This window comes from Oncorhynchus tshawytscha, unplaced genomic scaffold (assembly GCF_018296145.1).
Source record: "Oncorhynchus tshawytscha isolate Ot180627B unplaced genomic scaffold, Otsh_v2.0 Un_contig_10559_pilon_pilon, whole genome shotgun sequence".
In the NCBI taxonomy this organism is placed as follows: Eukaryota; Metazoa; Chordata; class Actinopteri; order Salmoniformes; family Salmonidae; genus Oncorhynchus; species Oncorhynchus tshawytscha.
Window position 1 is genome coordinate 105001 of NW_024609390.1, and position 21497 is coordinate 126497.

Genomic DNA, 21497 nt, shown 5'->3' on the forward strand with positions numbered 1-21497 from the left:
CCTGAGACATGAGTATTGGACACCCTGAGAGGAACAATCTAACAGAGCACCAACCACGTCCTCAGTTAAAATCAGAACACGGATCCACGAAGAGTCAGAGTAGGAGTGCTGATCCAGGATCAGTTTAGCCTTTTAGATCATCCTAGATAAGATTGTATGGACAGATCCTAGATCATCACTCCTACTCTGAGATGCTTTGTGTCTACAAACAAGTACACTACACTACAGTAGGCATGTACAGATGAAGCAGTGAAACAAGTGAACACAGGTTGAACCCGTTGGTGGATTAACAAAATCCCTCTGAATGGAGATTCATTGAACATGCTTTTAAATCCAGGATTAGGTTTAATCTATGTCCAGGAAACCAGCCCCTTATGATGGACAAACTGAAAGTCCTTTAGAAAGTTACTATATATTCTTCTACAGCGTAACGTACTGAACAGTAACTGTGATTAAATCCTGTTTCTATCTTAATGAAGACGAGGATGACTCTGACGCGCGGCCAGCCGAAGGGCCCTAATTCTCTAACCCTGATTGGCAGGCGTAATAGAGCCATCCAGTAGAATCAGAGTGCACCCTGGGACGGAGGGAGTTGAGCTGGGTTTGGTTTAGAAGCGGAGCGAGCGAGCGAGCGAGAGAGAGTTAGTAAGAGCGAGGGAGGAATTGTAGGATAATACTGCTCGGTAATCATCTACCCTACTGTACCAGCGTATCAGACATGGTAAACATTGGCTTTGGGGCTAAACGGTTTAAACCGCATGCATATTATCAACCTCAATGTACTCAATGCTTTTCTGTTGTCTAATTTATCATTGCCACAATAATACGATCTGGTATCATATCAAACATAATGCTCACTTTGTAGCGCAAATAAGGAGAAGGTGATATGTGTGGTACACACACCCTCTCAACCCCCCCACACCATCCCAACCCCCCCACACCCTCCCAACCATCCTGGAAACCACAGTAGTCCCAGGGGTGGCCTCTCTGCTCTGCATACATGGAGGTTATTGATATCTGGTTGCCTGCTGACACCTCTTAGTAGAATCCCTCTTGTTTTAGGTTTCCTCCTCTTTGAAGGCTCACAGGCCATATCCCCACTGAGAGAGACAGAGAGAGGGGGGCTGCTTCTGCTGCTGGGTCGTGTGTGTGTGTGTGTGTGTGTGTGTATGGGTGTGTTAAGAGTGGCATTGATGACACTTCCCGTAAGACAGGCTTTGATTTCAGAGGGGCCATTTTCAGCCCTGGGTCTGGTGAGAGATGACACTGACACTGACTCTGATGCATGGTGGGACCATTAGGCTGCCCAGCTGAAGTCTCTCTCTCTCTCTCACCCCTCTCTCTTTTTCTCGTTCTTCCTCTCTCCCCCACTCTCGCTCACTACTCTCCCTCTCTTGCGCTCTCTCCTCTCCCTCCCGTTCTGTCTATTTCTGTTCCTCTCTCTCTTTTCCCACTCTCTCTCCCTCTACCACTCTTGCACTCTCTCCACTCCTGCTCTCTCCATTTCAGTTCCTCTCCCCCCCTCTCTCGCCTCTCTAGGGCAGTGGTCTCGCTGGTGCCATTCCAAGTGATACCGAATCATTAGCAGGATAAATAATGAGGCCGGTGGCTCCGAAAATAGCAAAGGAACCACATAGTCACAGACACACACAGCGGTACAGTACACATCCCTCATTTTGGCCTGGCTCAGTTCCTCAACCACAACAAGCGAACGCTAGCCTAACATGACCTAGACCCAGACATACGTACAACACCTTGAAAATGGACACGAGACAACACCAGTATCATCCTAGAATAACACCAGAGAAACATCAAGCCACGGCAGAGTGACGACACAGTACTTCTCCAGTGTTCTAAACGAGAGATACTCATGCTAACATCATAGAACTCAAGGACCAACAGCCACGACCTTCGATTCTAGACTTTAGATGAACCAGAGATTCCTGGAAAGACAACTGAAGGCAGCAGTGGCACCCATCTTTATTATGTTGTACCTTTATAGTGTCCGTCACCAGGATTTAAGTGCCAGGCTCTGTCATGTGCCTGGGCATAAAACGCCCAGACCCAGAAAAACCCCTTTTCTCCCTGTCAGCCGTGTCTGTTTTACCCCTCTAATCCTGTGGTAATCCCAGCCTCTTCCGGGCAGGATGGGAGCTGGGCCGATCCACACCTGGAGATTACGGGGTCGGGTTCGTGTCGAAGAGACGTTCAATTGTAGAACGAGGTAGAGGGGGAGGTTTGGGAGGGGTGCGAGGTACCCGATTCCAGACCCAAATGATCCCGTTCGGTTAATATGCGTGACCGACGTTTCTTTACAGCGGGAGGAACATTTTCGGAAATTACCGTAGGACATCTCACCTGTCACCCAGAGGAGGTTCCTCTAAGCTTCTGTCGCTTCCCTCGTTCCTCAAACGAGAGGAGAGGGAGAAGAAAAGAGCGCCCCCCCCATAGCCTAATTATCCTTCATTTTCCTAACAGACTCTCTCTTTCTCATTGCCTTTCCTTCCCACCTTGTTGAATAGAAAGTACAAAGACAGAAGTCAAGGAACAGAGAGCACCATTAAGAGGGTCACGTTTTACAGACTGACGGCAATTATGGAGAGGGAACAGGGTGGAAATACCTCACAAAGCACTCTGCCGTGTGTGTGTGTGTGTCTGTGAGTGTGTGTGTGTGTGAGTGTGTGTGTCTCTCTCTGTGTGTGTGTGTCTCTGACAGCTATTGCAGTCTGGTTCCTGACAGAGGTCTGTGGGGATGAGGTGGCTGGCGTGGTGTGATTGACTGATGAAAGTGTCACTGTGCTGTAGAGACACATGTTCCACTTAGGCTGAAAGGGTACGCCACTTCTCTCGCTTTGTCTCTCTACCTCCCCCTCTCGCTCGCTACCTCTCCCCCTCTATCTCGCTCTCTCCCTCACAGACACAGACAGCCTGATTCACATTTCAATAACACACAACTTGAAGTAACAGGAAACTACAGGACACCACTAAGGAGCCAAACAAACGAGGTAGCTCTACTTCTCGGTCTCTGACACTGTCATCATACCTTTTCACATGACAGCCCCCGAGGCGCCGGGCTAAGCCAATTAGAGCCAGAGTTTTGGACTCTGAGTCAGAGAGCTAGCAGGCAGGCAGGGGCCAGCCGGATACCAGCCAACAGCACAGGACCTTGTGCCCTTTATAGGGGGAATGATCCCTGTTTTCTAGCTGAGAGCTCAGAGTCTTGGACAACTTCTGCTGCAGTGGCATTAATACTGCAGGAGTAAAAGACAACTACTGCTGTTTCTTTCTGGTCAGCCCAAGCAGAGAAAAGTGTGTGTGTCTATCTCTGTTTCTAGGTGTTTGTGCATGTGTGTAAGAGTGTGTGTGTGTGTGTGTGTGCATTTGTATGTGTGTGTCATTAATGCCGCAGAGCCAGTGTCTTAGGTCTCCTCGGGGCCCTGGCTGTTCTATTCTACGATAGCTAGGTAGGGGCCGGAACCCGGAGGCCACTTCCAGAGCAGCGGGGCTCCTGCGCTCTTTGACCTGTGTGTATCACACACACTCCTAATCAGGCCTCCAGTGGGTTGAGGCTGGTCGGGGCTCTGCCTGCTCCTACCCAACAGGGGCCTCCTGCCAGTCCCACTAACTACCATACGGCCTGGTGTGTGTGTGAGAGAGAGAACGTGTGTGTATGTGTATGAGGCCGTGAGAGAGAGCGAAAGAGGAGGTCAGGTCATGGAAAAATTTGCCTGGCTACACAAACTCTACACCACACCGTGGATGTTAGTTTCTTCTCCGCAATGAGTCTGCATTTGAGTACCTCCCCAACGATTTTTAGAACGGAAATCAATTTTAAACTGTCTGATTGGTCCCAGAAACCAATGGGTTGGGCCAGAGCCAGAACACATGTGGGTAAAGCACCGTTTAGAAAATTGGTCATTGGCTTTGACACTCTGAATGGTGAGATATGATCCAACAACCTTCATTTTGATGTCCCCATAAACAACATCAACGATGGCAGTCTCAGACTGAAGTACTGTACATAGTGTCGTGTCTTTGGCATCATTAAACTGAAGATTAATCTTTATCAAATGACTCTCTGTAATTATTATTACGCGATTAAACTGATTAATCATGTAACTGTAATTAACTAGGAAGTCGGGGCACCAAGGAAAATATTCAGATTACAAAGTTATAATTTTCCTAATATAACTTTTCAGATATTTTCATATCTGATCAATAGTCTTCTGATTAATGAATTCTTCTTTACCTCACGTTTGTCTCATTCCAAACGTCGTAAATGGTTGGTTATCTGCACAAACCCAGTCTTCACTATGAGACATCCATACATCAATTGTCTTACAATCATTTACTTACTAACTAAGTAATTCACAGAAATGCATAAACAAACAGTAGATAGTTACAAGGAAATGATAACGGAGTTTCCCTAGTGGGATAAACCGGCATCGCAGCTTGGTGTTCAAAAGGGAAGTGGGGTTCGACTGAGATAATACAACACACAGTTGATAGTTGTAACAATTGAAATGCTAATCCTTTGCACATGAACGCTCACTCATTCAGGAACAATTGCAATCAATATATATATTTACGCTCAGTGTGTCGTCGGGGTCTCTGTTGAAAAGTTAGTTTCTGTTGGAGAGTTTGTCCGCCCTCTCTGTCTGTCTCAAACCTTGGCCCTCTCGTTATCGAGGTAAGCTGGTCTGCAACCTTTGTCCTCTCGTAATTGAGAGCAACATGGTCTGTTGAGAAATTCTCACGGTGGGGGTTTAATTCAGAATTGCAGAAAAGGGCCTGTACCAGGATGCCCGACCATAACTGTGCTCATGGGCGGTCCTCTGATTTAGTTAAACTCAAAAGGGAATTGGAGTTTCCTTCATTAAACAGTCCAAAATCACATTACACAATTTCACAAACAGTATCGTCTTCACTCATTCATCTTATACAACAATTAGATGTAAACCTCATATCTGAGGCTATTATATAAACAGCGTTATGGTAATGTGGCCGTATTGTCTCCCATGAGTTTCACAAAATTGTACCAAACAGACCAGTTCGTAGCTGGATTCTTCACCGATCTGTTATACCTTCTCCAGAACATAAATGTTGTTCGGACCTCAAGTTCTGTGAGGTGGAAGAAATTCCAATGTTCTCCTCTATGAAAACTCTACTCTCTCTCTATACTGTGGCTATGAGGAGATAATCTCCTCCAGGAATTTACGACCTCTCTGACCACAGCAGCCTGGGTGTAGGAGACAGGGAGAGGGGGATGGGGCTTGCTGTACCCAAAGAGGGCAACGTCATGACAGTAGCAAACAAAGAATTCAGTTTGAGAAATATCACTAGGACACTAGATGGTTGAGTCAGTACAGTATAGTATAATAATATAGTAGTCAGTACAGTATAGTATAGTGGTCAGTACATTACTGCATAATATAGTAGTCAGTAGGGTATAGTATAGTAGTCAGTAGGGGATAGTATAATAATATAGTAGTCAGTACAGTATAGTTCAATATAGTAGTCAGTAGGGTATAGTATAAAATATAGTAATCAGTAGGGTATAGTACAGTAGTCAGTACATTATAGTATAACATAGTAGTCAGTAGGGTATAGTATAATAATATAGTAGTCAGTACAGTACATTCAAGTATAATACAGTAGTCAGTAGGGTATAGTATAATAATATAGTAGTCAGTATAGTACATTATAGTATAGTAGTCAGTAGGGTATAGTATAATAATATAGTAGTCAGTATAATACATTATAGTATAGAAGTCAATAGAGTATAATATAGTATAGCAGTCCGCAGGGTATCATTTAGTATAATATAGCAGACAGTAGGGTATAGTACATTATAGGATAGTAGTCAGTGGGGTATAGTATAGCAGTCTGTAGGGTATATTATAGTAGTCAGTAGGGTATAGTATAGTATAGCAGTCTGTAGGGTATTGTATAGTATTCAGTAGGGTATAGTAGTCAGTAGGTTATAGTATAATATAGCAGTCAGTAGGGTATAGTAGTCAGTAGGGTATAGTATAATATAGCAGTCAGTAGGGTATAGTAGATTATAGTATAGTAGTCAGTAGGTTATAGTATAGAATAGTAGTCAGTAGGATATAGTATAGTATAGTAGTCAGTAGGGTATAGAATAGTATAGTAGTCAGTAGGGTATAATATAATAGTCAGTGGGGTATAGTAGTCAGTAGGGTATAGTATAGTAGTCAATAGGGTATTGTAGTCGGTAGGGTATAGTATAGTAGTCAATAGGGTATAGTATAGTAGCCAGTAGGGTATAGTATAGGAGTCAGTTGGGTATAGTATAGTACTCAGTTCAGTATAGTATAGTAGTCGGTAGGGTATAGTAGTCAGTAAGGTATAGTATAGTAGTCAGTAGGGTATAGTATAGTAGTCAGTAGGGTATAGTATAGTAGTAAGTAGGGTATAGTATAAAAATATAGTAATCAGTAGGGTATAGTACAGTAGTCAGTACATTATAGTATAACATAGTAGTCAGTAGGGTATAGTATAATAATATAGTAGTCAGTACAGTACATTCAAGTATAATACAGTAGTCAGTAGGGTATAGTATAATAATATAGTAGTCAGTATAATACATTATAGTATAGAAGTCAATAGAGTATAATATAGTATAGCAGTCCGCAGGGTATCGTATAGTATAATATAGCAGACAGTAGGGTATAGTATAGTACATTATAGGATAGTAGTCAGTGGGGTATAGTATAGCAGTCTGTAGGGTATATTATAGTAGTCAGTAGGGTATAGTATAGCAGTCTGTAGGGTATTGTATAGTATTCAGTAGGGTATAGTAGTCAGTAGGGTATAGTAGTCAGTAGGGTATAGTATAATATAGCAGTCAGTAGGGTATAGTAGATTATAGTATAGTAGTCAGTAGGTTATAGTATAGTAGTCAGCAGGGTATAGTATAGTAGTCAGCAGGGTATAGTATAGAATAGTAGTCAGTAGGATATAGTATAGTATAGTAGTCAGTAGGGTATAGAATAGTATAGTAGTCAGTAGGGTATAGAATAGTATAGTAGTCAGTAGCGTATAATATAATAGTCAGTGGGGTATAGTAGTCAGTAGGGTATAGTATTGTAGTCAATAGGGTATTGTAGTCGGTAGGGTATAGTATAGTAGTCTATAGGGTATAGTATAGTAGCCAGTAGGGTATAGTATAGGAGTCAGTTGGGTATAGTATAGTACTCAGTTCAGTATAGTATAGTAGTCGGTAGGGTATAGTAGTCCGTAAGGTATAGTATAGTAGTCAGTAGGGTATAGTATAGCATAGTAGTCAGTAGGGTATAGTATAGTAGTCAGTAGGGTATAGTATAGTAGTCAGTAGGGTATAGTATAGTAGTCAGTAGGGTATAGTATAGTAGTCAGTAGGGTATAGTATAGTAGTCAGTAGGGTATAGTAGTCAGTAGGGTATAGTATAGTAGTCAGTAGGGTATAGCATAGTAGTCAATAGGGTATAGTATAGTAGCCAGTAGGGTATAGTATAGTAGCCAGTAGGGTATAGTATAGTAGTCAGTAGGGTATAGTACAGCATTGCAGGAGACTGCAGCAGTGTGTTCAGTGCTCTGTGGCTCTTCCTCTGCTCCTCTGTGGTGCTGACCTCCTCAGGCGAGGGCAGGCCTGTCAGACACACACTTATTAAGCATGATAAGGGCAAAGGAGCTGCTCCCACTGCAGCCAGGGATAGGGCCCCCAGAAACACACCGAAAGACAAAAGAAAAGACAGGAAGAAACAAAAGAGGAAAGAAAAAGAACAACTTCCTTGTTCCCAGGTACTGTACCAACCCCCCTGCTTATCTTTCCCTACCCCCTTCTCTTCTGTTTGTTCCACTTTCTCTGTGCCTGTCCTCCCCTCTTCTGGTCTGTGGTACCTGTGATAACTGCTTGCTGACGTTCAGTCTCTGGGCGAGCTGCGACGTGATCTTCTCGTTGGCGTCTCGCAGCTCCTGGGAGGAGCGCTGGGCATCACACCGGGCGGTCTGTAGAACGGCGAGATGGCGCTGGAGCGCCAGAACGCGCCCGCGCAGTGAGGCGGGGGCACAGCAGCCGCACCTTTGGGCCTTCCTCCTCTTTCTCTCACTCCGTCTCTTCCCTCCTTCCTCCCCCGGCTCCCTCTGTTTATATCCTAACAAGAGGAGAACACAGTGCGTTCCTCAGAGTGTTCATGTACAGGAGAGCGGTGAACACACTTACAATCCCCATTTAGATTTCTGCTGCTGAGAGTTATCAAACGTGTGTGTGTGTGTGTGTGTATGGGATATTCTATCATCAGACTGACTAAGCCATTCCATATATAACCGATACAACAGTGTAGAGAACAGAATCTTGTTTTGTATCAGGTGTTGCTTCCGATAGTGTGTGTGTTTTGGTGTGTGTGTCCCCCTAAATAGTTGATAAAGTTTTGTGAAAATCTGAGTGAAACATGAAAACGTGTTGTTGCTACCTTGGTTCGGAACATCGGGCTGCGTTCTGGAGAATGCTTCCGCTGGCTGTTCTGAGGCGGCTGCGTACCTGTGTGACTGGAAAAAGACCAACCTAAATGTTTTGAAACTCTTTTAAACCCTGCCGTTTAATGCAGCACAACAGGTTGACGTCCGCGTCGTGTCACACAGGAATCACAGCATGTGGCATTTAACGCGATGTGACAAATCACACCGAGCCGTAATGCAGCACAACAGGTTGACGTCCGCGTCGTGTCACACAGGAATCACAGCATGTGGCATTTAACGCGATGTGACAAATCACACCGAGCCGTAATGCAGCACAACAGGTTGACGTCCGCGTCGTGTCACACAGGAATCACAGCATGTGGCATTTAACGCGATGTGACAAATCACACCGAGCCGTAATGCGGCCCAACGTGTTTAATACAACACACGTCGACTCGAACTCAACTCTATACCGCCACAACTCTCTTGACAGGTGCCTGTTGAAACACCCCCGCGTTCCCTCACCCCCTTGCCCCACGGTGTGTGTGAGTGTGTGACACCGCCTGAGAGCGTTTGTAGTCACATCAAAGCCCTCCCCCCCGGAGCACCGGTACGGTTTAATCACGGACTGGTTTGATCACATGGAGCCTTCCGGAAGCCCTTTGATTTGTGACACAGCGCGCGTGGCTCCACTGTCATGGTGATGAGGCTGGGCGGAGCTGATGGGCAGGGCGGGCGGAGGGGCATGTGGAGTGGCTGACTGAGGGATCTGATTTGACAGATAGAAGAGCCTACAGAACATCCCTTTGGTGAATAGCTACCAGGTATTACAGTGAAGGAGTTGACAATGGACAAAAACAAGCACAGAAAAACCTGGACTATTGATTTCATTGGGTGGAGGAGGAAGGAAGAACAGAGGAGGCAGAGCCTAAAGCCAGGTAGAGCACAGAGTAGCAACTGCACTGTGTAATATAGGCTACACATGGCTAGGCCAAACCCAGGCAACATCCTGACTGACTCACCGATTACAAATAAACACTCCAGTAATGAAATCAACAATTCAATTAACAATTCAATGAACTACTTCAATTCCACATTATGCGTAAAGACTTGTTAGTCGATTGAATGGAGGTTATAGCGAATGGAAGAATACACAAGACTTCTCCAAATGGACCCACCTTGATTGGGTGACTGTCCAGGCTGTCAGAGTACTCCTCTCCACTGTCACGAGAGAGAGAGACAGAGAGAGAGAGAGAGACAGAGAGACAGAGAGAGAGAGAGAGAGAGAGAGAGACAGAGAGAGAGAGAGAGAGAGAGAGAGAGAGAGAGAGAGAGAGACCGAGAGAGAGAGAGAGACAGAGAGAGAGAGAGAGACCGAGAGACAGAGAGAGAGAGAGAGAGAGAGAGAGAGAGAGAGAGAGAGAGAGAGAGAGAGAGAGAGAGAGACAGAGACAGAGAGAGAGAGAGAGAGACAGAGAGAGAGACCAGAGAGACAGAGAGAGAGAGAGAGAGAGAGAGAGACAGAGAGAGAGACAGAGAGAGAGAGACAGAGAGACAGAGAGAGAGAGAGACAGAGAAACAGAGAGAGAGAGACAGAGAGACAGAGAGAGAGAAACAGAGAGAGAGAGAGAGACCGAGAGAGAGAGACAGAGAGAGAAACAGAGAGACAGAGAGAGACAAAGAGAGAGAGAGAAACAGAGAGACAGAGAGAGAGAGAAACAGAGAGACAGAGAGAGAGACCGAGAGAGAGAGACAGAGAGAGAGAGACAGAGAGAAACAGAGACAGAGACCGAGAGAGAGAGAGAGAGAGAGACAGAGAGACAGAGAGAGAGAGAGAGAGAGAGAGACAGAGAGACAGAGAGAGACAGAGAGAGAGAGAGAGAGAGAGAGAGAGAGAGAGAGAGAGACAGAGAGAGACAGAGAGACAGAGAGACAGAGACAGAGAGAGAGAGAGAGAGAGAGAGAGAGAGAGAGAGAGACAGAGAGGGGTGGGAAAAAGAGAGAGAATGGGAATATGTATTAGCACAGTAATATTTCAAATTTGCATGTATGGAAGTTCAATAACAATTTATATATCCAATGTTCCATTTACCATCAAGCATAGTATTGTTTTCTCCATCTCATTCCATGTGCAATTTCATTCTTGAATTTATTTCCCGAATTCCTGGAAATGACCTGAATGAATTCCACCTCATCAGTTGTGCTACGGTGTGTATCAACATGTATGCAGACTGCTGTGGCCTTCATTAGTGCGATCTGTGTGACAGACGTGTGTGAGTGGCATGGCTGAGCACCGACGAGACGAGCCCATCTGATGGACGGACGTGCGGTAAGGGTTTCGGAGACACGCACACCTCCACTCCCTACCCACCCACCTCCCCCGTTATCGACAGTGACCTTTGACGTGGAAGTCGGTGACATTTACGCTGTGGGTTTTATTAACGTGGGGCGGTGAGAGCAGCAGAGGTAAAGACCTCCACATCACCATCAGCCTTCCCACATGACAGACCCGAGGCCCCAGGGCTGGGGGGCGCAGGCTGGGGGTGGAGGCTAGAGCTGGGGTCTGGGGCTGGAGGGAGAAAGGACTGGACCCAGCCACTAAGGCCCAAGACTGGTCTACTGACAGACTGTGCTGAGCACTGAACATTCCAGCATACCACACACCTGCACCAGAGAGGCATTTAGCCTACAATACCATACCCAAGTAATAGTTTGAATACTGTATGTAATCAATGCAACAGGAAGGGGAATAAATAACTACTTCAATACAAATCAACCATGTGGATACAAGTCAAGACCTCACTATAACAGTATGCTGGATGTATTGGATAGACTGTATTTGCATGATATGCTGTTGTAATTGACAGGTACTTCAGATAGCCTGTCTTTACCTTCAATTCTCGGGCCGACTCTTCTCTGTATATATAAATGATGTCGCTCTTGCTGCTGGTGATTCTCTGATCCACCTCTACGCAGACGACACCATTCTGTATACTTCTGGCCCTTCTTTGGACACTGTCTTAACTAACCTCCAGACGAGCTTCAATGCCATACAACACTGCTTCCGTGGCCTCCAACTGCTCTTAAATGCAAGTAAAACTAAATGCATGCTCTTCAAACGATCGCTGCCTGCACCTGCCTGCCCGTCCAGCATCACTACTCTGGACGGTTCTGACTTAGAATATGTGGAATACCCGGTCCAGCAGGGGTATATCTCACTGGTCACCCCCAAAGCCAATTCCTCCTTTGGCCGCCTTTCCTTCCAGTTCTCTGCTGCCAATGACTGGAACGAACTGCAAAAATCACTGAAGCTGGTAGACTCATATCTCCCTCATTATCTTTAAGCACCAGTTGTCAGAGCAACTCACAGATCACTGCACCTGTACATAGCCCATCTGTAAATAGCCCATCCAACTACCTCATCCCCATACTGTATTTATTTATTGATCTTGCTCTTTTGCACCCCAGCATCTCTACTTGCACATTCATCTTCTGCACATCTATCACTCCAGTGTTTAATTGCTATATTGTAATTATTTTGCCACCATGGCCCATTTATTGCCTTTACCTCCCTTACCTCATTTGCACACACATTTTCTAATGTATTATTGACTGTATGTTTGTTTATTCCATGTGTAACTCTGTGTTGTTTGTGTCGAACTGCTTTGCTTTATCTTGGCCAGGTCACAGTTGTAAATGAGAACTTGTTCTCAACTAGCCAACCTAGTTAAATAATGGTGAAATAAATAAATACAAATAAAAACCTGCCTGCTCACTGCCTTTGGGCTGAAGCACACACTCAGCCAGGGCGGGGTGATTGCCTTATCGGGGAGTGAGCTGTATCACTGTATCTTATACCCTGTGGCAGGGCACTTCTACTATTCCATCAGTCTCAGATGTGCTGAGTGGACAGGACAGTGTGCTGGTCGTGTCATGGCTGCCTATGCTTCGGGAGACAGGCTGTGTGTGTGTGCTGGTGTACTATATATTGTATACCAGATACCTCCTGCTAGCCCCTACAGTACTCTCCCGGAGGCCCCTGCCTCAGCCCTGCTCTGCTCTCCAAACAAACTGCTGATGTGGTCAAAATTCAAAATGTCCGCCAGCCTTAAGGTACTTCTTCCTGAAACTTTCTAACCACAAGTCGAGCCAGAGGCAGGGAGAAGAACAGTCAGAAACCAAGACGGAGGAAGGCGCTTGTCAGTCACTTCTTTAACGAGTCTGATATCTTCATTTTGTTGGTATTTAACTAATTCTCTGCAGGATGAAAAGCCACATTTTCCCAAGCACCTATAGGCATAATAATATTGAGACATGAGAGACACAGAAGGCTTTAACAGCACAGCACCTCAACTGACAGGTAACTTAACTAAGACATCTGCATTTAAGTCCCTCTTTTAGGTTAAGACTGTATCTTATGGCTGCTTATTAGACACATTAGGGACAAGGGAGAAACATGCCATAGGTTTATACAGCCACTGTTAGGTTTCAACTTCCCCATGTGAGTAACCAAGGTTTCAGTGAGATAAATTAGTCATGGGAGAGGCGAGGTGTGTGTGTGTGTGTGTGCGTGTGCGCGCACGTGTGCGTGTGTGTGCATGTGTGTGCGTGCGTGTGCGTGTGTGTGCATGTGTGTGCGCGCGTGTGTGTGTGTGTGGGTGTGTGTGTGAAATGAAGCTAGGCTACTGCTGGAGGGGGGAAGAGAGTCTGTGAGGAATGAACATCAGCCAGCGGTGCGGGTAGCCGGTGTTTGAAATCAAATCATCCCAACCATCACTCAATAAACATTAGCTCAGTGGCTTTTTAGCATAAAACATACATGAAATAATTACTGTAGATGGTTGTTCATTTGGAGAGTGTTAAACAGCTTGTAGACATCTGGTAGCGAGCCGAGGAGGGTCATTCAAAATTTATCTAACTAAATTAAGGCGAGGAGAGGAATAAGAGGGGGTTCGTGTGGGGAGCAAAAAACGTCTGCGCACATCCTAAATCGACATGTCACAAGATAACGGAACTGACTGGGGTTGGGGTGGTGGGGGGGAACCTGTGCCTGGGAATGTCTTAGGTTGCTGTCAAGAGAGGGGTGAATATGCAAAGGACCGGAAAATTAAATCAAGCTGCCAAACTGTCAATTCTCAGGCCTCATGACTGCATCACAGGAAGATATCAAGTGTCGGGCCCTTATCATATCAAGTGTCGGGCCCTTATCATATCAAGTGTCGGGCCCTTATCATATCAAGTGTCGGGCCCTTATCATATCAAGTGTCGGGCCCTTATCATATCAAGTGTCGGGCCCTTATCATATCAAGTGTCGGGCTTTCTTGGCACCAGTTCAACTCTGTGTGCAGAGGTGGCTAATTTTGCATGCAAATTTCAGTCAATAAGCTCCGAGCAAGACGTCCCAGGATATTTAAAAGGATCTGATAGTCGTTTTTTTTTTTCTCCCTCTCCCTCCATCGGCTCTTGAATACCAACTAGACAGGCGCTGAAAATTCAATCACGCATTTGCTTACGCTTTGCATATGCACGGTGTCCCCTCGATGCCGCTAAGCCCCCCCACCCTAGAAAATAATGAGGGGGTGAGAGAGAGAGAGAGAGAGAGAGAGAGAGAGAGAGAAAGTGTGTGTCGTACCTGTCCTCGCTTATGTCCTCCCAGTCGTCCCTAGCAGGGCTGCGGCCTCCTCCTCCGATGGCTTGATTGGGGCCAACCGCTCGGTGGCGGTGCAGCCGCGCCGGGCCTCTGGGCCGCATGCCTGTTTTGAATTTGACCTTGTTGTTTGCTAATGCCCCTCCACTTATTCCTCCCCCTGCTGTGGCTGCTGCGGCCAGCCCTGTTAGCATGTTAGCCTTGGGTCCTCTCTGCCTCCTGTTGAAGTCCCGGGCCGCCCTCAGGATGCCCAGCTCCTGCCTGAGCCGGAGCAGCTGCTGCCGGGTGCGTCCGGCTTCCCTCCTGGCCCCCTCCAGCTGGGTCTCCAGGGCCAGGGCCTCTGTGCGGTGTCTCTCCCCCTGGGCGAGTGCCTGGGCATGGGCCGCCTCATCGCGAGCAGCCCCCTGGCTGCGTAGGCGGGCCAGGGAGCCCTGGAGGTGCTCCTTATCCTGGGTTAGAGCTGTGTTGGCCTCCTGGAGGTGCTGGTTGTCCTCCCTCAGCCTCTCAGTCTCCTGCTCCATGGACACCGTCCTCCTCTCCAACTGTTCTATCTATATGGTGATCATTGAGTGTTCATTAGGACCAGAACTAACCTCCCAGTCATACCACTCTATGTACTCTGCCATGTACAGTTAACAGACCTTCTATTCACTGTAAATGTCTTAAAATAAGCTACGAACAAGAAAAATCCTGTCAACTTTGAACCGAGAAAACAGCGTAGTGTCAGTGTTTCTCTCTACACTGACCTGTGTTTGCAGTAACTGTGCAGGCCAGGGTAGTAGAGGGTTGAAACAAACCATTTGGCCATTAACATAGCGGCAGGTAGCCTAGTGGTTAAGAGCTTTGGACCAGTAACCAAAAGGTCGCTGGGTCGAATTCTCGAGCCGACTAGCTGAAAAATCTGTTGATGTGCCCTTGCGCAAGGCACTGAACCCAAATTGCTCTGGATAAGAGCATCTGCTAAATTACTGAAATGTAAACACTCCCCACCCTCATAGAGAGGCTACAGACATCTGACTGCTAGCCGCCCCTCCTCCTAGAGGCTACAGACATCTGACTGCTAGCCCCCCCCGTCCTCCTAGAGAGGCTACAGACATCTGACTGCTAGCCGCCCCTCCTCCTAGAGGCTACAGACATCTGACTGCTAGCCGCCCCTCCTCCTAGAGGCTACAGACATCTGACTGCTAGCCGCCCCTCCTCCTAGAGGCTACAGACATCTGACTGCTAGCCGCCCCTCCTCCTAGAGGCTACAGACATCTGACTGCTAGCCGCCCCTCCTCCTAGAGGCTACAGACATCTGACTGCTAGCCGCCCCTCCTCCTAGAGGCTACAGACATCTGACTGCTAGCCGCCCCTCCTCCTAGAGGCTACAGACATCTGACTGCTAGCCGCCCCTCCTCCTAGAGGCTACAGACATCTGACTGCTAGCCGCCCCTCCTCCTAGAGGCTACAGACATCTGACTGCTAGCCGCCCCTCCTCCTAGAGGCTACAGACATCTGACTCTGACTGCTAGAGCCAGACATCCCTAGCCGCCCCTCCTCCTAGAGGCTACAGACATCTGACTGCTAGCCGCCCCTCCTCCTAGAGGCTACAGACATCTGACTGCTAGCCGCCCCTCCTCCTAGAGGCTACAGACATCTGACTGCTAGCCGCCCCTCCTCCTAGAGGCTACAGACATCTGACTGCTAGCCGCCCCTCCTCCTAGAGGCTACAGACATCTGACTTAGCCGCCCCTCCTCCTAGAGGCTACAGACATCTGACTGCTAGCCGCCCCTCCTCCTAGAGGCTACAGACATCTGACTGCTAGCCGCCCCTCCTCCTAGAGGCTACAGACATCTGACTGCTAGCCGCCCCTCCTCCTAGAGGCTACAGACATCTGACTGCTAGCCGCCCCTCCTCCTAGAGGCTACAGACATCTGACTGCTAGCCGCCCCTCCTCCTAGAGGCTACAGACATCTGACTGCTAGCCGCCCCTCCTCCTAGAGGCTACAGACATCTGACTGCTAGCCGCCCCTCCTCCTAGAGGCTACAGAAATCTGACTGCTAGCCGCCCCTCCTCCTAGAGGCTACAGACATCTGACTGCTAGCCGCCCCTCCTCCTAGAGGCTACAGACATCTGACTGCTAGCCCCGTCCTCCTAGAGAGGCTACAGACATCTGACTGCTAGCCCCCTCCTACAGACCTCCTAGAGAGGCTACAGACATCTGACTGCTAGCCCCCTCCTCCTAGAGAGGCTACAGACATCTGACTGCTAGCCCCCTCCTCCTAGAGAGGCTACAGACATCTGACTGCTAGCCCCCTCCTCCTAGAGAGGCTACAGACATCTGACTGCTAGCCCCCTCCTCCTAGAGAGGCTACAGACATCTGACTGCTAGCCCCCCTCCTCCTAGAGAGGCTACAGACATCTGACTGCTAGTCCCCCGACCAGTCACCTATCACTAAACACTGAAAACAGGACCACCCCTTTGTCTCTTTGGTGGAAACGGTTAAACAGAACAGTGGATACAAGCTGGGTGTAGCTATACCCCCAGGCAATCTCTCTCTTTTATTGGGCACGGCTCTGCCCTCTGCTTAAGCAGCACGGTGCCATTCAAACAAAATTAGGGCGGCTTTCCGGTCCGCCTGATCATCGCCTTACAGTGAGACATCTCACGCACACACACATACAGTGCATGCTCCTCACCGGGCCTCCCCAAAACGTCTTTCCATTACCCACCATGTCTGGATAACATAAATGAGTGCTGCTCTTCTCCTCCCCTCCTGCCTTCCTCCCTCCTCTCCCGACCCCTGTTGGTTATTATACTAACATGGTACTGTCACTCTGTAATAGATGCCATGACAGTCTCCATTAAACCGCCCGCCATATGGCATTTGTTGGCGCTAGACGCCTTGGCATCATCTGCTAGAAATGATTCCGGAACAATTTAATTCCCCGTTAAAATAGTTCCCTGTGTCCCTCTCAATCCTCTTCAACATACCACTGCATGACTGTTATGGGCGTATGAGCACGCTTTTACATCCCCTGTTAACATCCCCCGAACGGCACTTCACCAACGTCATTGTGGAGGATTATCACACTCACGGTGAGTGATGGGGCCTGGGAAGAAGTCATTTAAAAAACATTATTTGTGGTTGTTTTGTAGTTCTCAGAGGAAAGCCTTTGCAACAACTAGCAGACATTGAATACTCTTCAAATATGTTTTTCAAATTGTTATTTTGACCGGAAAAATGCCTGCTCAACGACAAAACATCCACCTACAACTTCCAAGAGCCGAGACCGTGTATTTCTCCCCACTTCAGTGTTACAGAAATAACTTTAGTAGGTACCGTGGTGAGGAAGACTTTTGTCTCACCGGGTTTCTTTTATTGGCGGTGACAAAGAGCACTTTACTGTACCTTCTTCAGCGACTGCTCCACTCTCTCGGCAGAGGGCTTTTTGGGAGTGCTGTTCTTGACCTCCGGATCAGTGGCCACTTTGTGAAGAAGCTCTGCCAACGAGGACAAAGCATGTTATTGTGACACGAAGACAAGACAAGTGTCTTCTTCCTTTCAGCCAGCCACATAGGTAGATGAAAAAGGAGGGGAAAAAAGAGATTATTAAATCAATTTTAATGAATTATGTCTAATTGATTTCTTTTCATGCCGTAAGCCTATTCTTGTAGGCTACTTGTTCTTTTCTGAAAATAGTGTCAGAAAAGAACACATGACTTGCCAGTGTCTGACTGTCAACCTTTGAATCCTCCGTGTAACTTCAAGACAAGAGAGCTCTAAATTATATCACTTTGGCAATTATTCAGAAATCTAAAACCATTATAAAATGCCAACGCAAAGAGCAATTGAAGACGGTGATTTGTCATATTCGGGGATTAGAATCAATAAATCTACCCTAGAATATCCATTTCCATTCTAAAACCATAGGACATAGTCTTTATCAAGAACCACTAATCATACTTTATCTAAGCATCCCACTAGGATGTTCAATCAAAAGCAGACATTGGTGAAAACACAACCCCCCCCCACCCCTGGAGATCTTAAACAAACGTGGAGAAATGTTCAACTCCCCTGTGAACACACAGACCCTGGCTGCCCTGCTTGCTTTGTAGCCCACCATGCATCCACACCCAGTAGAATAACGCCTCACCAACCAATAAAATCGGCCTTTATTGGGAGCAGTTCAACAAGTCATTATTATGTTTCTAACATTCACCGGTGAAGAAGACGAAGAACAAGTATGTGAGTAGATTCCCCTGCTGCTACAAGCGAGAAAAAATACATTTAAAAATCACAAACGGAATAGGAGTTTGTCTGTTTTGTGTAGGAACTACCCTCTTTTTTGACCCCAAAATTTAAATAAAGAGGTTGAGGCAAAATAATAACGAAGACAAAACTTTTGCGCCTCCCTTCACTCCTTCTTGTTAAACTTTCATGGCGGTACAAGGAAACTCATTTGTCAGATAAGGTTGAAAATGTTAAATATTCAGGCACTTGACTTTTCAGGTCAGTTGACCTTTTGTCGTGAGATGCAGGAGAAAGAGGCGAGAGAGCGAGAGGGAGAGAGAGAGAGAGCGAGAGGGAGAGGGAGAGAGAACGGGAAAGAAAGAGGTGGATCCACTTTTCTCCTTTGCCCCTCCCGCCATTCTCCGTTGCCCCTCCCGCCATTCTCCTTTGCTCCTCCCGCCATTCTCCTTTGCTCCTCCCGCCATTCTCCTTTGCTCCTCCCGCCATTCTCCTTTGCTCCTCCCGCCATTCTCCTTTGCTCCTCCCGCCATTCTCCTTTGCTCCTCCCGCCATTCTCCTTTGCTCCTCCCGCCATCTCCTTTCTCCTCCCGCCATTCTCCTTTGCTTGCCATTCTCCTCCCGCCATTCTCCTTTGCTCCTCCCGCCATTCTCCTTTGCTCCTCCCGCCATTCTCCTTTGCTCCTCCCGCCATTCTCCTTTGCTCCTCCCGCCATTCTCCTTTGCTCCTCCCGCCATTCTCCTTTGCTCCTCCCGCCATTCTCCTTTGCTCCTCCCGCCATTCTACTTTGCTCCTCCCGCCATTCTCCTTTGCTCCTCCCGCCATTCTCCTTTGCTCCTCCCGCCATTCTCCTTTGCTCCTCCCGCCATTCTCCTTTGCTCCTCCCGCCATTCTCCTTTGCTCCTCCCGCCATTCTCCTTTGCTCCTCCCGCCATTCTCCTTTGCTCCTCCCGCCATTCTCCTTTGCTCCTCCCGCCATTCTCCTTTGCTCCTCCCGCCATTCTCCTTTGCTCCTCCCGCCAATCTCCTTTGCTTCTCCCGCCATTCTCCTTTGCTCCTCCCGCCATTGTCCTTTGCTCCTCCCGCCATTCTCCTTTGCTCCTCCCGCCATTGTCCTTTGCTCCTCCCGCCATTCTCCTTTGCTCCTCCCGCCATTCTTGCATGGCCAAGGAAAGGAAAGGGAAGTTTGTTGCTTCAAATTAGCCGTCTCTTTTGTCTCCGCCGACTTGTCACATCCAATCAGACCAGAGCCCAAATAAGCGAGGGCTGCCGCGCAGCGCTGTGTACATAACCAGATAGGGAGACAATTATCCCGCTCGCGCCCGGGCTGGGGGGTGGCTGGGGAGTTGGCACCTCGGCACTAGTACCTTGATATGGAGGGAGTCAGGTGCTCTCTAGTCACTTTTCTTTGGAGGAGGTCCCAATGATACAGCATTCATTAAAGTCTAACGGCTCAAATGTCTTCTCAACCCCATCACCTCCTCCTCCGCGCCTCTGTCTCCCGCCCCTTACGGGCCGAGCCACAAAGGTCTCCGCCACGGAGCGCTGTCTTTCATCTGTTTGCTTTCGTTAGCGGGATTGTGATGGGGTTGGGTTGGATTGTGATGGGGTTGGGGTTGGATTGTGATGGGGTTGGATTGTGATGGGGTTGGGTTGGATTTTGATGGGGTTGGGTTGGGTTGGATTGTGATGGGGTTGGGTTGGGTTGGATTGTGATGGGGTTGGGTTGGGTTGTGATGGGGTTGGGTTGGATTGTGATGGGGTTGGGTTGGGTTGGATTGTGATGGGGTTGGGTTGGGTTGGATTGTGATGGGGTTGGGTTGGGTTGGATTGTGATGGGGTTGGGTTGTGATGGGGTTGGGGTTGGGGTTGGATTGTGATGGGGTTGGGTTGGGTTGGATTGTGATGGGGTTGGGTTGGGTTGGATTGTGATGGGGTTGGGTTGAGTTGGATTGTGATGGTGTTGGGTTGGGTTGGATTGTGATGGGGTTGGGTTGGGTTGTGATGGGGTTGGGTTGGATTGTGATGGGGTTGGGTTGGGTTGCTGCTTGAACCTTTCTCTCCCTTTGATCGGGTCAGAGGGGTTCTGCAAGAGTCAATTCCAGGGCAGCTTGTAAACGTGTTCTATGGATCTCTGGGTTTGTGTTGCCAGGGCCTGACTTGAGCTGCTACAGTGTTGGTTTATGATGAGCTGGCCTCAGAGTTAGCAATTTCCATTTACATCTTGTATGTCAATCAATTACATAATCACTTTAGTCACAATCAATCCTTGGGATTAATTTAAAAGGGCCAAACTGTGATATTTCTAGACAGTTTTTAAAATTGGGATTGGGCCTTTACGTTATTATAAAGTGAAAGGCAGTAGTATAAATCAGAAACATTCTGTGGCTGTAGCCGTGCTTTCAGTCAGGTGGTGCCGGGTAGAGATTATAGGTCTTGAATTTGGTTGATTGGGTGACAGACAGGATACAATGTTAAACCATTACTTTCAAAGCCAGTCTCTCTCAGCTTTTCTGATTATGCCATTGATTGTCAATGGGATCCGCCATCTTAATTAGTGGCATCCTTTGTAGCCCTGGTTTTGCATTTGGCCGACAGACACCATCATTAATCATCAGGTAAATTAAAGTGATGGAGAACAGATTGGTTATTGAACTCGTTAATTAAAAAGGGCCACTGTAGTAGGTTATTCAGTATTTGACAAAGCGATGCAGATTGGAGTCCCAAATGGCACATTTTTCCCTATATAGTGCACTACTTTTGACCAGCACATATGACTATGATAAAAGGTAGTGCACTATGTAGGGAATAGGGTGCCATTTGGGACACAGACAAATTGATGCACGTTCTACAATTAAGAGGGGAGGAATGCACTATGCAAAGAAGATGCCTTCTTTTTGATATCCCAGTCAATTTAGAACAGGTTGATCAGGCTTTAATTGAATTGTCCTGTTAATTCCACTGAAAATGTGGTGTTCAACCCCACAAAGAAAGTAGCTGAGGAGGTACAACATTACAAGCATGTCAGAACACTACCGTTTAACAGATGTTCGACCTACGTATGTTAAACCAACATATGTGCCGTTATTCAGTGTTTTTTTGGGGGACCTTACACCCCCCTTCTGGGAAAAAATGAACATTGAACATCT

General features: G+C 47.3%; 1 protein-coding gene across 1 annotated transcript in view; it reads right to left on the minus strand.

The window, feature by feature from the left end:
* The window catches only part of cntln (centlein, centrosomal protein), an 87850-nt gene that overhangs the window by 40422 nt on the left and 25931 nt on the right, over positions 1 to 21497 (minus strand). Inside the window, exons 4-8 of the mRNA XM_042315115.1 lie at positions 17508 to 17599; positions 14096 to 14661; positions 9642 to 9684; positions 8478 to 8553; positions 7906 to 8159 (exon numbers count right to left, since the gene is read on the minus strand). Coding sequence (XP_042171049.1) covers positions 7906 to 8159; positions 8478 to 8553; positions 9642 to 9684; positions 14096 to 14661; positions 17508 to 17599 — 1031 coding nt within the window. The remainder of the gene's footprint in view (positions 1 to 7905; positions 8160 to 8477; positions 8554 to 9641; positions 9685 to 14095; positions 14662 to 17507; positions 17600 to 21497) is intronic.